This window comes from Protopterus annectens, chromosome 7.part0 (genome assembly GCF_019279795.1).
Source record: "Protopterus annectens isolate FY-2018-M chromosome 7.part0, PAN1.0, whole genome shotgun sequence".
Lineage (NCBI taxonomy): Eukaryota > Metazoa > Chordata > Ceratodontiformes > Protopteridae > Protopterus > Protopterus annectens.
Window position 1 is genome coordinate 966,460,624 of NC_056739.1, and position 17,143 is coordinate 966,477,766.

The following is a 17,143-nucleotide window of genomic DNA, read 5'->3' on the forward strand; positions in this document are numbered from 1 at the left end:
GGCCTTGAAGGATTCCACTTCGGTTTTGAGAAGTGAGAAGTTCGCTTTTGAGACGTTTTTCACTGTGGTTTTCTGGACTGGGGGTGGGGTCGGGATGTGGACATCCAGTGAAATTAATTTATGGTCTGATCTTACCAGTGAGGGATATACTTCTAGTGTGGAGCATAGAGTCCCCATGTTGGTAATGATCAGGTCTAGTATGTTGTCCCCTCTTGTGGGAGTGATGACTAGTTGTTCCATAGCATTTGAGTTTATAATTTCCAGGAATCTTTGGGCTAAGGTGCTGGGGCTTGAGTAGTGCTCCCAGTCAATGTTTGGGTAGTTGAAGTCGCCCAATATAATGGTGTTCGGAGAGATCTTCATGTTCTCCAATGTTTTCAGGAAAGCCGAATGGGATTCCTGACTTTGAGAGGGTGGTCTGTAGGATGCTATAAACTGAAAAGCAGTCTTGCCCACTGTTAGTTGCACATGGATGGTCTCTGATACTTGGTGCAATGCCACTAACCTGGAGGTGTGGATATCCTTGATAAATATGGAAACTCCCCCTCCTTTTGTGGTTGGGCCCGGTTTTGGGCCGAAAGGCATGATATGAGGTATAGCCTGGTAGTGCTGGGGTGCTCTCTGGAGCCTTGAACCAGGTTTCTGTCACTGCACAGATATCGATGTTCTCCATACTGAGGAGAGCTTCGAGTGCGTGCATCTTGAGGTTAAGACTTCTGGCGTTTAGCAGCATTACCCTTAGTTTCTTGTTCCTTCTGCTGTCTATGGGGGTGGGTTTGACTTTTGAGCCTTGCCTAAAAAAGGCACTATGCGGGTGGCAAGAGCCTTTGCCAATATCTGAAAGCCCAGTGGTGACAGGTGCAAGCCGTGCCTAGCGAAGCAACGTGGCTTGTCGAGCATGTCATCCCAGGCTGATAGACACTGGTTCCCCTTTGAATGACACCAAAATTTTAGCCAATTGTTAAAATCGATCATTTTGTCTTTGTACTGTGGCATCATTCTAGGTGAGGGTAAGATGCTGCTCAAGGTCAGGGTCATACCAGCCTGGGCTACATGATCAGAGAGCTCCTCTACGTCTCTTTTCATGTAGTCCAGGGAGGTATGTCTCGGGTCATTCACACCAGCATGTACAATGACCGAGTCATATTTGTATTTGCTTTGGAGTGACCTGAGTGCTTGCGTTGTGTCAGATCCTAGCACCCGACAGGCAGCTCACCGTGACCTTCTCTTTATTCAGCCTGGTGAGCGGGACGTCAGTGAGTCACCTATAACAAGAGTATCAGGTGTGTTATTCAGCCTTAAGGGCTATGGCTGCTTGGCACACTGACTTTGTGGGATATGTGTTGTGTGTGTTTTGTTTTGAGGTAGCGTTTGCTTGGATGTCTGCTTTGGAGGTCTCTGTTGCTTAGGTAGATTTTTATTTAGAGCCTCCGAGTATGTTTTTGTGTATTTATGTGTTTGGTTCGCTGATGTGGTGGGACTATGTGATACTGGAATTATGTTGTGTGAGGTTACCTTCTCCTCCTGACTGGTTACACCAGTTTTGAGATGAGAGAGCTCAGCCTCCAGTTTGGCTAAATAGTTGCATCTCTCACATATATTTGAACCTGTTTGGAGGAGGAGAGGGTTGTCCGTGTACATGAGACAGTTGTAACATTGCCTCAAAATTCCCAGATTCACCAGCTGGACTGGAGAGGAAACCATTGACTGACCTTTGGACATGCTAGAGTAATAGGGAAACTGAATTTAAGACGGACCAATAGAGGACAGGGTAATCGTAGAGAGTATAAGAGTAAGTAGTGCTTATGGTTTAATAGTGCTAACTTGTGGGATTACTTAATTGGACCAGTGAAGGGCCTTAGAATGAGAATATGGTGTTTAAACTGAGAGATAGAGCAGTTCTAAGGGAAAAAGTGTGTAGCCAGGAATAGTTTAAACCCAATTAGGCGGCGCTGCCCGCTGTTGCGCTATGCTCAAAAGCGCGCAAAACCGCGCAAAAGAGGGTTTTAAGAGAGGAAGATGAAGGAGTTTTGGAATTGACCCAAAATGGCCAATAAAACTACAGTTTCAAGTCAGTAACCACTCCCACAGGGGCAGGCAGGCTGCTCAATGTTTTTCACTGCCACTGATCAACAGAGAGACTTTCCTTTAGCCCAAGCAAAAAATGGCCTCACAGAAACTTAAAAACAGTTCAAGAACAGCAAGCCTGTAACTGAACTTTTTTAAATATCAGAAAAGTGGGGGGAAAATCAAGATTTTTTTTTTTTCAGAGATAGCAGAGGTTCACAAGTATCAACAAGTTAACAGTGCAGTAAATGATCCCACACAAGAGTGCTAGGCCAAAGACAGATAAAAATGCAAGTTTTGAGAAAAAAATGATCTTAAAAATAAGTGCAAACAGGAAATTCAGTAAACGGCTCTAGGTTGTGATCTAAATACAGTTACTAATGCAGAAATCAAATTTAACAAGCCAGAAAATGCTCAAAATAGGCGGCTATGCAGAAGAACTTAGCAAATAATCAGAGGAAAAATACTTAAAGTCTCAAAAGTGGCTCCTTTCTTCTCTCAGCGTTTTCTCCTCTTGGTGGGTGCTTCACCAACAGCCATCAAGCCTGAAAAGACGCCAAAACCACGAGGCAACCAGGTTTTAAGAGAGGAAGATGAAGGAGTTTTGGAATTGACCCAAAATGGCCAATAAAACTACAGTTTCAAGTCAGTAACCACTCCCACAGGGGCAGGCAGGCTGCTCAATGTTTTTCACTGCCACTAATCAACAGAGAGACTTTCCTTTAGCCCAAGCAAAAAATGGCCTCACAGAAACTTACAAACAGTTCAAGAACAGCAAGCCTGTAACTGAACTTTTTTAAATCTCAGAAAAGTGGGGAAAAAGCAAGATTTTTTTTGTTTTTTTGTTTTTTCAGCGATAGCATGTTGGTTAGTACCAGGTCCACGATATTTTCACCTCTTGTAGGGTGTCAGCTAGCTGATCCAATGCATTGGCATTGACAAATCCCTGGGTGTTAATGTTTGAGCTAGAAATAGGTCTGTTTGTACTGAGCAGCATTCTGGGTGACGGTAAGATGCTGCTTAAGGATAGGGACATGTAGATTTTATATATATATATATATATATATATATATATATATATATATATATATATATATATAATGTGTGTGTGTATATATATATATATATATATATATATATATATGTATATATATATATATATATATATATATATGTATATATATATATATATATATATATATATATATATATGTATATATATATGTATATATATATGTATATGTATATATATATATATATATATATATATATATATATATATATATATATATATATATGTATATGTGTATATATATATATATATGTATATATATATATATATATATATATATATATATATATATATATATATATATATATATACATATATATATATATACACATATATATATATATATATATATATATGTATATGTATATATATATATGTGTATATGTATATATATATATGTGTATATATATATATATATATATATATATATATACACACATATACATATATATACATATATACATATGCCGTCCTCTTGCTTGCCGATTATCTGTAAAGACTACCTGGCTCTGTTATCCTGCAAAATGTTTCCATTTATTTTAAATGCTACTAAAAGTGATTTATCTGCCCAGCTGCATTATGCAGAGTGATGGTGCCCTGGTGTTTCTGCCTTATTATACTATTAGTCCATTGTCCAAGTTGTTTTTATATTTGTTTTTGTTTACCAGGGCAGAGTAGTGATCAGTATTGACCTCAGCCTGGGTGAAATACAAAACATTTCACAAACAAAACAGAAATGTTAGCACCAACAGTGTATCTCAGACTAATTACATAGAAAGAAAATTATGTATATACATTCTAGTGAACAGGCACAGTGCAATGTAGAATCAAGCAAAGTGTAATTTACAATATATTAATTAGTTTCCAAAGTGGGTCAATCCTCAATTTTGAGAGCGAAGATGATGTGCGAAAAGGAGCTAGGTTATGTGACAACGTCCTTTGTTGAAACAGGAGCATTTGGCTTGGATGAAGATGTGATTTTTGAGTTGCATTCTGAGTTTGGAATAAGAATTGATTTCCTTAATACCAATGGGAAAGCTTGCCAAAAAACTGTGTGCTTGAGAGGTGTGGCATTTGAGTAGTGTCTCAGATTGAATGAGTTTTTTTTCCTTGAAGTCTAGCTGCCAAGGGGAATAAATGTGCGGAGCTGGAATAGTTTGCAGAGTTGGGATCCTAAAAGTAGGGTAAATCTTTGTTTTATGGGTAGCCATTTGGCTTTCTGTAGGGTGATATAGTGATGCTCTGAGAGGTGAGTTTGTAATGAATCTGAAGATGCTGTTAGAAATTTTCTGGAGTGTGGCAATGTTTTTCCTGGAGGCAGAAGCAAAAATTGGGAACTTGTATTCAAGTTGACAAAGGAGAACTTATTTGCCAGTGGCTGCTGTGGCTGGTTGGGATAGAAAAGGTGAGATTATCCTTATGGCACAGAAGAGGAGGGAGTTTATTTTGGCTCTCACGTTTTATAATGTTTGGTAATGTTTTGTTTTTTTTGTAATTTTTAGATTTTGTTCATTCATTTTTGGCTTTGGACATGCTTATGGCTGAAAAGTGTTACTCAGTTAACAAATAACTGAATAAATAACTGTACTGATGTGAGATTAGGTTCATAGCTGTGTTTGGGTTCCTTAGGTTTGGTCACAAGTCTCATTCATTGTTGACAGGCTTTTTTGTTATCAGAATTCGCTGTAATCTAGTTGCCACTCATCAGCTAAAACATAATTGTGGGTAGGTTCCTGTGCTCTGTGGTTATGTGACTATGGAGTTAGTATATATAAGTTACAGGGTTTTCTGCCCCCACGTAAAAATAGTATTTTAACTATATCTGATTTATTTATATTTTATTTATTTGACATTTGTTTACTTGGAAAGTCCAACTGGGTAAAAGACCTATTTTCAGCTGAGGCCCTGTGAGAAAAGCTCCACAAGTAACACAAAACAAATTAGACAGTTGGCAAAGAAAATATAAAACAGTATCTAGTCTTACATAGATAAGTGATACAGTTTTAAGCAGAGAGGTGAAAGTACAAGTAATACAGGCCAGTTAAGTGCAAAAGAAAATGCAATCAATATCAAACCTTACGTAGCTAATAGTGTTACAGTAGTATGCAGAGAGCTAAGAATACATACGTAGGTGGAAAAAGTTTTTTCACTGCTGATGCATTTAACATAAAATATTAATTGATAATTAATGATAAAATGAACTTAAAATGCTGTGTTACATGAGAGAGTTTAGAAAGAGGACAGAGTTAATTAAAAGAGCACTGGAGAGTAGAATAAGCCTGGTTAAGTCAGTAAGATGAAGTTAAAGGAAAGTTGAGATAAAGGAAGTAATATGCAGATGAAGGGAAATAGCAAGAAGGATCAGAGGTAAGGGATGGAAAGCTAGTCAGGTCTGAAGCATGGGCATAACCAATTGTTATACAAGTGGTTCTTGAGTATTTTCTTGAAGTGGACAGTATTTGTTGCAGACCTGATAGTAAGTGGGAAAGTATTCTAGATTTTGGCTATGAGATATGAGTAAAGTGATTCTCTTACAGTATTATTGGCTTTAGATATTTGAAGGAATGATTTATCAGTGGAACACTGTACACAATTATTGGAATACAGTTGCAGTATATTTTAAAGGGCAGTGGTCTTAGGCTGCTGTTGTATTCTGAGCCGTTGTGAGTTGGGTAGAGTGTAATTGATTTGAGTAGTTTGAGCCAGGGTAGCTGTTTTAGTGTTAGGCAGTGGTGAGGTATGTATGTAGAATCTGTGGCAAATTTTGCTATGTCATTATAACAGGCTTCTAATTTACTCGTATCTGTTTTTCTTAAATTGGTGAGTATGTGTGAGGCATAGAGGAGTGCAGAGAGCAAGTGGGTTATAGTGATAGCAGCCCTAGTGTTATCAGTTAGGAATTGCTTGTTTCTATAGAGGATGCCTAGATTTCTGTGCATCTTTTTTATTGTTTGTGATATATGAATGCCAAATTTCATGTTATTATTGATTATTACTCCTAGGAGTTTTGTTTGGTGCATGGTAGAAATTGTGGTGTTTCCTAAAGAAGTGATATAGAAGGCAGGTGAGAGGGGGGGCCTATGGCTCTGGTGAGTTGGAATAGCACAAGTTTGGTTTTGTTTGGGTTGAGGAGGAGTTGAACATGAGATGGCCAGGATTCTACTGCAGAAAAGGTCTGTTGTGTTATGACTTGCAGTTGCTGAAGAGTTGTGGCAGCGCATATGAGTGTAGAATTGTCTACATATTGGACCAGGGAGTCATGGTTAGTAGCAGTGTGCAGCCTGTTAGTAAAGATAATGAAGGGAAGAGGACCTAGTGTTAGACCTTTGCTGTACTCCCAGGCTAACGGGGAACAGGAGGAGAGGTCATTCTGCCATCAGATAGGTAGGCTTGAAACCATGTAGGTGCTGAGTGGATAAGATTTAAGTGAGAGAGTACAGTTAGTAGTTTTTGGTGTGAAACGGTATCAGATGCCTTAGAGAGGTCTAAGAAGATAGCCGAGACTAGTTTTCCCTTCATTCCTGTATTGACTGATGGTGTTAAAAGTCATAAGGATTGTTGTGGTGCTGCAGTTGGGGTGAAAACTGTGTTGTGTATTGGCTATTAAATTGTTAGATAAGAGATGGTTCAGGAGTTGAGTGTATGCATTTTTCTAATATTTTGGATAGTGGGGATAAAATAGCTATTGGCCTATAATTAGAACGTTTGGTTGCACCACCTCCCTTGTGTAAGGGGATTACGTTTGACAGTTTCCAGATTGAAGGAACTTGGTTCTCTGCAACGGACATTTTGATGAGAATAGAAATGGGGTAAGAGATAAAGTTTCAGATATTTGGCTAGTAAATTATCTGGTTTGAAGGTAGTTGGTTTAATTTTAAGTAGTTTTTGATGGAATTTATTGGGGCATGCTGAAAGGAAAAGACATTGTTATTGTGGCATGATGTTAATGGCACAGTTGGAGGAGTAGAACTGTTGTGCTGATTGAGTAAGAGTATGGATTCAGAGAAGTATTAGTTAAATTGTGTTGCAATAATATCTAGATTGTTAGAGGAATTTTTGTGGGTCATTCTAGTGTTTTCTTTGGGTATTACAGGAATAGTGATTTTTGTTTAGTTGGATCTAATTTTAGCTTTGTTTCTGAACTGTTGATATATTAGTCAGTTTATCTGAGATTTGGTTGTATGCCGTAGTTCCCAGGCTTTATCGCTTAGTCTAAATTGTTTCATTAGTTAGCCATGGGGCTAAGTTAACTTTTATTCTTATTGTTTTAAATGGTACTGATTTGTTCAGTATTTTAAGGAAAGTAGCGTTAAAATATTTAATGGCAGCATTAAGGAGTAAGATTTTTTTATAGGGGTTCACTTACACATTTTGAGGGTGGATGTAAAGGTTTAAGGACTGAAATTTCTTTTATTTCAAATTTGATGAATAATTTAAGTGGGTTAATGCGTTGCCTGATTAGTTTTAATGAAGCATTGTTTTACAAATGTGTTGATGCAAATGCTTTGTGAAGAAGACTAGGTATGTGCTGACAGTGGGGTTAGATTTCAACAGGGCTTATCTGCCATATGATTCAACCTTAATAAAGTTCTCTCACAATAATGAACCAGGAGTGCTTTTTCCTCAGAAGATTTCACCTTAAATATTTTTTTCCTCAGAAATTTTCATCTTAAGGACTATGGAAACACAGCACAGATTTTTATTAATATTTAATATTTTCTTCATGAACTAGCTTGGTATGTGGTTTAGCTCTGTTTTACCTTCCGCTGTTCAAAACTGTGTTTGCAGGCCCACAGTACCACTCACGCAGGTTTTCTCAGAACTAGGCACACTAAGACAGGGGTGTTCATCAGAGGTGTATCTTTTCTTGGACTACGTGGTTAATAGGGTTATCTGTATCACAGGTGAGCCAATCAATATTAAAATCAACCATGATAATAGTTTTGTAAGACAGGGATGTTGATCTCCAGTGTAGGATATGCTCAACAGTAGTACGTTTTTTTGTCAGGGGAATATAGGCACCGGCAATTAAGTGTTTGTTTATTTATTGTATTTATTTTATTTTACATTTGTTTACCGGGGTAGTTCAACTGGACACAGGTCCATTTATAGTGGAGGCCCGGGGAGAAAAGCTCCACAATTAGATTAACATCAACATGGTAATACAAACAGTGATAATTGAGGTAAGTACAGACATAAAAGTCTTATACAATCCAGTCTAAACAATAAACAATACATCAGCAGTAAGTGAGTACATTTACAAAGATAGTCACATACATCAAAGCTTTAACACTGATTAGTGAGATAAGATAAAAGAATAAAACAAAATATATGATTAGACACAACATGTTATGCAATTTTAAGTTGACAGTAAGATACCTAACTGTAGCATATTTACAGTTTGTTGGAATTAAGTTTGAGTTTGGTGAATAGTGTTTCAACATTACTGAAGTCAGGGATGATTCGATATAGGGGTTAGAGTATGAGGTTGTTATTATATAATATTGTTAGTCCCCCTCTTTTTTCTTTTCTGCCTAGTTTACAAATGTTATGTCAATGGGGGAATAATCCCATTGTTCTTAATGTGTGGTTTCAGCCAGGTTTCAGTTAGTATAGCAATGTCTGGAGAGTAAAGTGTGAGGGTGGCAGGAGTTCTTGTATTTTATTAACTACACTTCTGAGATTTGTGTTTAGAAGTAAAAGATTGGTTCCTTTACGGGGTATGTTGAATATACTATGGGTGTGTAGAGTGGCTGTAGTACTAGGCTGATGCAAATTAAATTTGGGGCCTGGGTTTGGATGGATGTCACTGCAGAGCTGATGACGAGAAGCTAAGTCTGTGAATATGTTAAGGAGTTTGGTTATGTATCTGTTGTATTTAAGGGAGATGGGAGGTGCAGTTTGTGGAGAGAGAGTGGTATAGGTTGCTTGATCAATGTCTGTAGTGTTGAAAAGTGCTGGTGATATCTCAAAGTTTGTGGTCTTTATTTGAAATTAATAAGAGGAGAATGTAAAGTATGACTGGGAATGATAAGAGGTTAGTTGAACAGCTAGTGAGTGAAGTATTAGTGATGTACATAAGAGGAGCATCTTATTCTAGGAGTGAGTGTGTAGTGGAAGAGAAGTGAAGTAGAAATTGAGAATAACGTTGGTTAGCAAGTTTGTTAGTGAGTGTAAGAGGTAAGTAAAATGTTTAGTTAGAGAGAGTGTATGGTAGGTGAGGGATATGAATTAGAAAGAAGCAGGGTAAGATGGAGAGTTAATTAGCAAGAGATGGGGTGGAGTAGTTAGAAGTGATAGAGGTAGGTAGAGGTGCTTGATTGGTTGAATGTGGTTTGTCTAGAATAAATGTAGGTGATGTGGGGGTGGGTTTGAATTGGGGGTAGGGTAGGGGAGTAGAATGAGCCAAAGCATAGTGAGAGCGAACAGAGGGGTTGAGATCTTGGAGAACAAAGTTTCCCAAGAAAAATAGTCAGTCAGAATGGTAACAGTAGTTATGTAAAGGTATGCTTGATTATAGGACAAATATAGTGAATGGAGCCCAACAAAAGGATATCTAGAGGTTATGCACACAGCGTTCACATTAGCAGCATTATTTGGTAGTTCTTATCTTGATAGCACAGAGAAAGTAGAAAAATTGGTCGAGTAAGTATAAGTTAAAGCCGGGAGGTAGAGAGCCGCACTAGAAGAATGGGGGCGGGGTGGGGAGAGTGCACACACTACACTTCTGCAAAGTTAGCTTAGAACTGTAGATATCAGTCACTCAACTATTTAAACTCAGAGTTTAGAAAAGCAGTTAATGCACACTTTTTACTGGTGTTTTTTGATTTTTTTTTCTTTCAGCTGTTTTTAATGTTGGTTTTCTGCTTTGGTCCACATTGCTGTTTTGTAGATGAGGTGGAATATTAGGGCTAAGGAGAAAAAGATTTTGGAGATTTCAGAAGAAGAGAATGTATCACTCAGTACAGCACAAGGAAACATTGGGTGGGATAGACAAAGAAGCTGTAAAGCTAATCTAGTGCACAGAATAAGATTATTAGCCAGTTATCTTTTACAAGTAAACTCTACTATGAATGCATCAGTAACTAGAAATTGCTAGTTGGACAATAAGATGCAACATGTTTCCTTCATAGCAGCATATAGTCATCGACAAATGTACACTTAAATTAGACACGTACAGTTCTTATTTACTTGCTGTGCTAGGTTACTGTGCAGGACTCAGTTTTAAACTCTCCACTTGGTTAAAGCAGTTTTAGCACAAAACGAGCCAGCTGCAAGCATTAAGCATAGCTTGTGAGACAATTTTAAACAGTACGGCATGAACTATCGCTATGTAAAACAGTACAAAAAGATGGCTAAGATTTGAAAAATTCAGATGACAAGGCTACCAGTATATTAAACAGTTACAGTAAAATTTCACATTTAATATTTCTGCCAGATAAAAAGCCAATTGCACCAAGTCGCCAGACAAATATGACCTGCATGTGCGACTGCCAGATAGTGTACTTTAGTAAACAAATATAGGGTAACCAAAAAGAAAAACTATGCTTCTACAATATATGATCTGCACTTGCGACTGCAAGATAGTGTATTTGGGTAACCAAACACAGGGTACCTAAAAAAAGAAAAACCCTTACTTATTATGCGTGTACACTTCCAGGGATGGTTAGAAGGGGGAACCAGCTAGTATGGAGAACAAAGTGAAACTGAAAATGGTACCAGCTAGGATGGTACTTGAATGATTCAAAGAATCATGGAAGAGCAGTACAGCACAAGTTAAGGGGGATGGGGATAGGGAAAAAAAGAACTACTATGTTCAGAATAAAAAGATAAAGAGAAACGAGACCTTGGAGACAAGAGTTTTTTGAGAAAAACAGCCAGTCAGAAAGGTAACAGTAGTTATATAAAATGTTTGATTTATAGGACAAATATAGTGAATGGAGCCCAGCAAAAGGATATCTAGAAGTTATGCACACATCGTTCACATTAGCAGTATTATTAGGTAGTTCTTATTTTGCTAGCAAGCACTCTTTCAGTCTCTCCACAACAGGTACAAATATGACTCTGTCATTGCCCATGTTGATGTGAATGACATGAGACGTACCTCCCTGGACTATATGAAGAGAGACTTGATTGAGCACTCACAGTATGTGTCCCAGACAGGTATGACCCTAGCCCTAAGCAGCATCCTACCTTCACCAAGATTCATACCACAATCCCACCAAAAAATAATTGACTTCAACTATTGGCTTAGTTTCTAGTGTCTTTCCAAGGGGATCCAGTATCTGTCTGCCTTGGATGACATGGTTAACAGGCCTCAATGCTTTGCCATAGATGGGCTTCACCTGTCACCCCTGGGATTCCGAATCCTAGCAAAGGCTCTTGCATCCCCCATTGTGCCTTTTTTAGGCTGCATCCCAGTGACAAATCTTTCAACATAAAAGATCTGTCAGAAAGCAAATTGAAGTCATGCTGCTTAATGCTTGGAGCTTTAACCTCAAACTGCACTCACTGGAGGCTCTCCTCACACTGGAAGATGACGATGTCTGTGTGGTCACGGAAACTTGGTTCAAGGCTGCAGAGAACACCCCTGCCTTACCGTGCTATACCTCATTCCACACATTCCGACCCCAAAATGAGATCGGGAAGACTAAGGGTGGTGGAGTCTCTATCATCATTAATGGTGCACACACCTCCGGACTGGTTTGCCAGCATGATGCACTGGAATTACTCTAGGTGCAACTAGCAGTTGGAAAGATAGCCTTCCAAGTTATAGCCAGCTATAGAGCTCCATCCAGGACTCAGGACACCCACTCCTCCTACCTGGATCTAATTGACTCCATCAAGGTACCCCCTAACACCCTGATCCTTGGTGACGCAACTATACTACCATAGACTGGGTGAACTGTTCCTGCGCTAATGCACTCACCCAACAATTCCTTGACTTTATCAATTCTAATGCAGTATTCCAGCTCATCTCATCCCCCAGAAGGGGAGATAACATTCTGGACTTGGTTCTCACCAACATGGGTGACTGCTGCACCTCTCCCATAGTATGCTCTTCCCTGGTGAGATCAGATAATCTGTCTGTCTCATTCGAAGTTTTTATCCCACCACCCACCCGCAGCTGTAACCAGGCTAAAAAACTTCTTAAAAGCTGACTACAACCTCCTAAGGAATGGTACCAGTAGCTTCACACCACCACCACCCTCAGAGGATGCAGACAACTATGCTGAACAATACAGTGCAGTATACAAGCACCTGCATAACTGCATGGACTCAGCCACACCCAACAGAACTAAACCTGCTCCTCAAGGAAACACAAACCTGTCTGGTGGACATCCTCTATCAACAGGCTTTACAACAAAAGAAAGAAACTGCTGTCCAAGGGTAAAAAGGAAGAAATTACAAATTGGAAAACCTCCCTTCTTAGCCTAAACAAGCAAATTAGATCACTAGTGAAAACCTCCAAAGCCAATTATGCATTGAAACTAGCCTCTGAAACAAAGGAAACCTCAAAGCCTTCTTCAGTTACATCAGAAAACTCCATGGTAAAGCGCAGGTTTGTTACAAATTAGTACTTAACGGTACCACTTACACTGATCCTATTGACTTAGCCAACCTGCTAGCAGATGGGTTCAGTGCAAACGTCACCACCCTATCCCCCGAAGGCTCATTCAACATCCCCAGTACTTGTCCCACACCTCACATGTCTGTAGATCAAGTGTTAAAGGGCCTATCCAAGGTAAAGAACATAGCTTCTATAGGACCTGATAGTATCCTAGGCTGTATTCTGCACCATCTCCAGCAAGAACTAGCTTTGCCATTGAACACCCTATTCAACCACAGCCTTCATTCCACCAGAGTGGAAAACTGCCATTGTCATCCCCTTGCACAAAGGTGGTGCCAGTGATAACCCTGGAAACTATTGCCCCATTAGCTTGACAAGTCTGATCTGTAAAGTTATGGAGTGTATTATTATGGATCTTATAAACAAGGACATAGGCAATATCCAAGCACTTGACCTCACCCAGTTTGGATTAGTCTAGGGCAGATCTTGCTTGTTGAACCTGTTAACTTCTTTGAGACTGTCACCAAGGTGCTGGATAAGGAAAAGTTAGTACATACAGCTTACCTTGACTTGGCCAAGGCCTTTGACACAATCCCCCATTCTAGCATCAGAAAGCTAACACAACTTGGTGTATATCCCTGTCTTGTCAGGTGGGTGGCCAACTGGCTCATGGATAGGACCCACAAGGTCAAAATAGGTGCCTCCACCTCCGACAGCAGACCTATTACCAATGTTCCCCAGGGATCTCTCCTGGGACACCTACTATTTGGCATCTACTTTTCAAAGGTCCAGGCAAAGACAAAAGGCCTGTGGCTGACCAAGTTTGCAGATGACTGTAAGTTGGGTGCTGTCATTGACTCCCCAAATTATGTTAAAATACTGCAATTCAGCAAAAACACGGCCCCTACTGATTAACCACATCAACAGTCAGCTCCCCCTAAGCACACAACCTGTGGTGAGAGACCTGAGTACTCTGGTTGACAACAATTTCATATTCGACCATCATATAGCGGCAGTGGTCAGAAAAGCCTTTTACTTGGTTCATCTCATAAGTAAAGGGATTGCATCCAGAAAAAGGGAGGTTATTACCTCTCTGTACTCCTCCCTCATTAGGCCAATAATTGAGTACAACGTCCCATTTGGTATGTACCTCTCCAAACACCTGCACCAACTGGAAAGGCCACAGAAGTACCTTACAAAGAGAATCCATGGCCTCCCAACACCTGTCCTATATGGACAGGCTCAAATCCACTATCACTGTACTCTGTATCATACAGATTGCTCAGAGGTGATCTGTGTCTTGCCTACAAGGCAATATTGGACCCTGCCCTTCTAGAGATGCTCCATAGCCATAAGACTAACTCCTCGCACATTACCCACTCAAAAGGCCTAAGTCTAATATGCAACATCCACAAAACCTGCTGGAGAGGCAAGTTTGTCTCCCAGAGGCTGCCCGGTGTCTGGAATAGATTTCCAATACATGCCAGGCAGAGTACCTCACTGACCCTCTTCAAGCACAACCTTGATGACTGGATGGGAAACCACAAATTTGTCCCAGGGATTCCAAATGTGTCCTTTATTGACAGGGACGACAGGTGCTGACTAAGGTTTCTTTTTTGGGGATTAACTTTTGGCTAGGCTTGTAAGGGCCCCAGGACTGTTAGCCTAGTAACCTTCTATGATCCTATAAGTAAGTCTAAGTTAAAGCTAGGAGGTAGATAGCCACACTAGAAGAATGGGGGGTGGGGGGGGGAGTGCACGCACTACACTTCTACAAGGTTAGCTTAGATCTGCAGATATCAGTCATTAAACTGTTTAAAACTCAGAGTTTGGGAAAACAGTTAATACATACTTTCTACTGGTGTTTTCATTTTTTCTTTCAGCCGTTATTTTTAGTTTGCAGTTTCACTTTGTTCTCTGTACTAGCTGGTTTCCCCTTCTAACCATCCCCCGGGAGTGTGCATGCATAATAACCATAATATTCCACCTCATCTACAAAACTCCAAAGCAAACCAAAGCAGAAAATTGAAAATTAAAACAGCTGAAAGAAAAAATCGAAACACCAGTAAAACCCTAATATCCCACCTCATCTACAAAACAGCAAAGCGGACCAAAGCAGTAGGTTTATTTGTGTTGGGTAGGGTAGGGATGTTATTCTTTTTCTTTTTTTTATTGTAGCAGGTACAGGGTTAGATATTCTATTGGTTCACAAATGTAAATACATGTGTATGGAATGTGCATTTGTGTTAGGGATGCCATGCTTTGTTTTTTAGTGTAGGGGAATTGTGATAGGGTTTTTGCTTTGAATCACAGACGTAAATCCTTCATTTACATTTGTGATCACTGTATTTTGATCTTTTTCTTTAGCAGTGAAAACGATTAGGAGATGAAATTCGTCTTAATCCTGTATCTGTATCTATTCTGACAAGTTGCTGCTTATTTAGTTTTGCTTTGAACTTGAGACTGCACTGTCCACAGGGCAGCTTACTTTAACGTTGAGGATTATGATTGGTTCGCCTGTCATTACCTGCTTATTATGTGTTCGAGACATGGATGCCAAGAAATTCACCTCAAGAGTGAAGCATGGCAACAACCCTTGCTAATTTCTGTTGCCTGAATCATTGTGATAAAAGTTTTTGTGCCCTGGGGTTATCGAAAATAGTTGCTTAACAGAAAGCTTTCTAAATTCATGCATATTGTGTAGGTAGTGCCTTATTTTCTCTTCAGCACTCTGAATTGTGCCCCCTGTTGTTCTATGAGATTCCCCTTATTCTGCAGTATTTTAACCTTTGCCAGCACCTCTAAATAATTATTCTTACTTCTTAACCATATCTCTGTTCTCTTTTATTTCTACCCTATTTTTAAAGACTGCTTTCATTTTATCTCACTTCCCAGCTATGTCTTCTGAAGAAATTTCTATCTTCCGTAGTAACACCTGAATAATTTCCAGTACCCTTTCCTTAAATTCTTCTCTTTTTAACAGGTAAGTGGGGAAGTTCACTCCACTAACCTACATTTTTATCCTAGTTATTTTTGGCCCATGACCTAAAATAGTTATTGGATATGTATCAAAACTTTCAATTAGATGCACATGTTCCTATTAAATAGAATTTTCATTTTATCTGTTTGCATGCAGAACTGGGCAGAGTAAGTGGATTGATCATTTTTCTTAATCAAGAGCTAATAAATTCTCTATAATAAAGCAGTTTGTCAACAGGTTACTTGACATTACATTTTTTGCCTGGCTAGGGCGTTGAAGACTTTTCACTTGACATTTTTTGCCCATCTAGGGAGATGAAGAATTTGACTCACCACCTCCACCTCCTGGGCGTATGCTTCGTAGACACATTCGGACTATTCGTGAAGTTAGGACGACTGTCACTCGAATTATTACTGATGTTTATTATGTTGATGGAAAGGAAGTAGAGAGGAAGGTGGTAGAGGTAAGTAAATGTAATTGGTATGGCATATGTAATTCGGATTAAACAAACACCATAAACATTAAGCAAGTGTTTATTGAAAGTGTAGAGAACATTGTAAACCATCGTTAACTGGTGGTTTATTTTGCAGCATTTTGTTGCTGTTGCTCTCTTCTCAGTTGCCTAACTTGTCCTGTTCCCTCTGCTGTGTGGTGCTGTGATGTTTAGTATTTTTATTATACATATTTGTTAAATCACTAGCCACTTGGCAATGTAAGCTTTGGCTGTAGGTGAGTTGGTCACATTGACTCTCTGAAAATGAGAAAAGGGGGATGATGAAAAGAGTGACACTGAATTGTTTGTATGCTGATCATTAATATTTAATGCTATTGATTTTATTTACTTCTGAGATACAGCTGCATTGTACAGAGAGAGATATTGGTCATTTTAAGTATTCTGTAGTCCCCATAATTCTTTAAGCTGTTGGTCTGTTGTATTTCAGCCACCTTTCCCTTTTTTCAGAGCTTCAAGCTTTGGTGCTTGCATGCTGAATAGATAATTAAGTTATAAACAAAGATGAATATCTTGCTATGCTGTCTTTCTTTGTTGGCTAGTGCATGTACAGGTACAACACAGTGGTTCAGTATTGAGTGTGGCTTTTCTGCAAATGAGATGGAATTTCAGAAGGATTTTTCACAGAGGTATCAGGACTAGTAGATGGATAGATATATATATATATATATATATATATATATATATATATATATATATATATATATTTTAAAAAAGGCACTTAACAAAAAAAAAAAAAAAAAAAAAACCTGTGTAGGTACAGCACCCAACAACTCCTTTATTGTTTAGACCAACAAATAATCCACGAACCACTGAAAAAAGTTAAGGCGATTGGAACACAATGAGAGAGTCCGGTATTTCCACAGGTTTTATTTCCAATGTACGTTAGCGCTTTCGGCAAGTCAAATGACTCGCCTTCTTCAGACAAACAAACAGTGAGAT

The 17,143-nt window shown here is 39.0% G+C and overlaps 1 protein-coding gene across 4 annotated transcripts in view; it reads left to right on the top strand.

The window, feature by feature from the left end:
- Positions 1-17,143, top strand: part of TP53BP1 (tumor protein p53 binding protein 1) — a 1,265,047-nt gene that overhangs the window by 855,728 nt on the left and 392,176 nt on the right. For all 4 annotated transcript variants that reach the window (XM_044077533.1, XM_044077532.1, XM_044077535.1 and 1 more), the window contains one exon: positions 16,001-16,153. In XM_044077533.1, the coding sequence (XP_043933468.1) occupies positions 16,001-16,153 (153 nt within the window). The remainder of the gene's footprint in view (positions 1-16,000; positions 16,154-17,143) is intronic.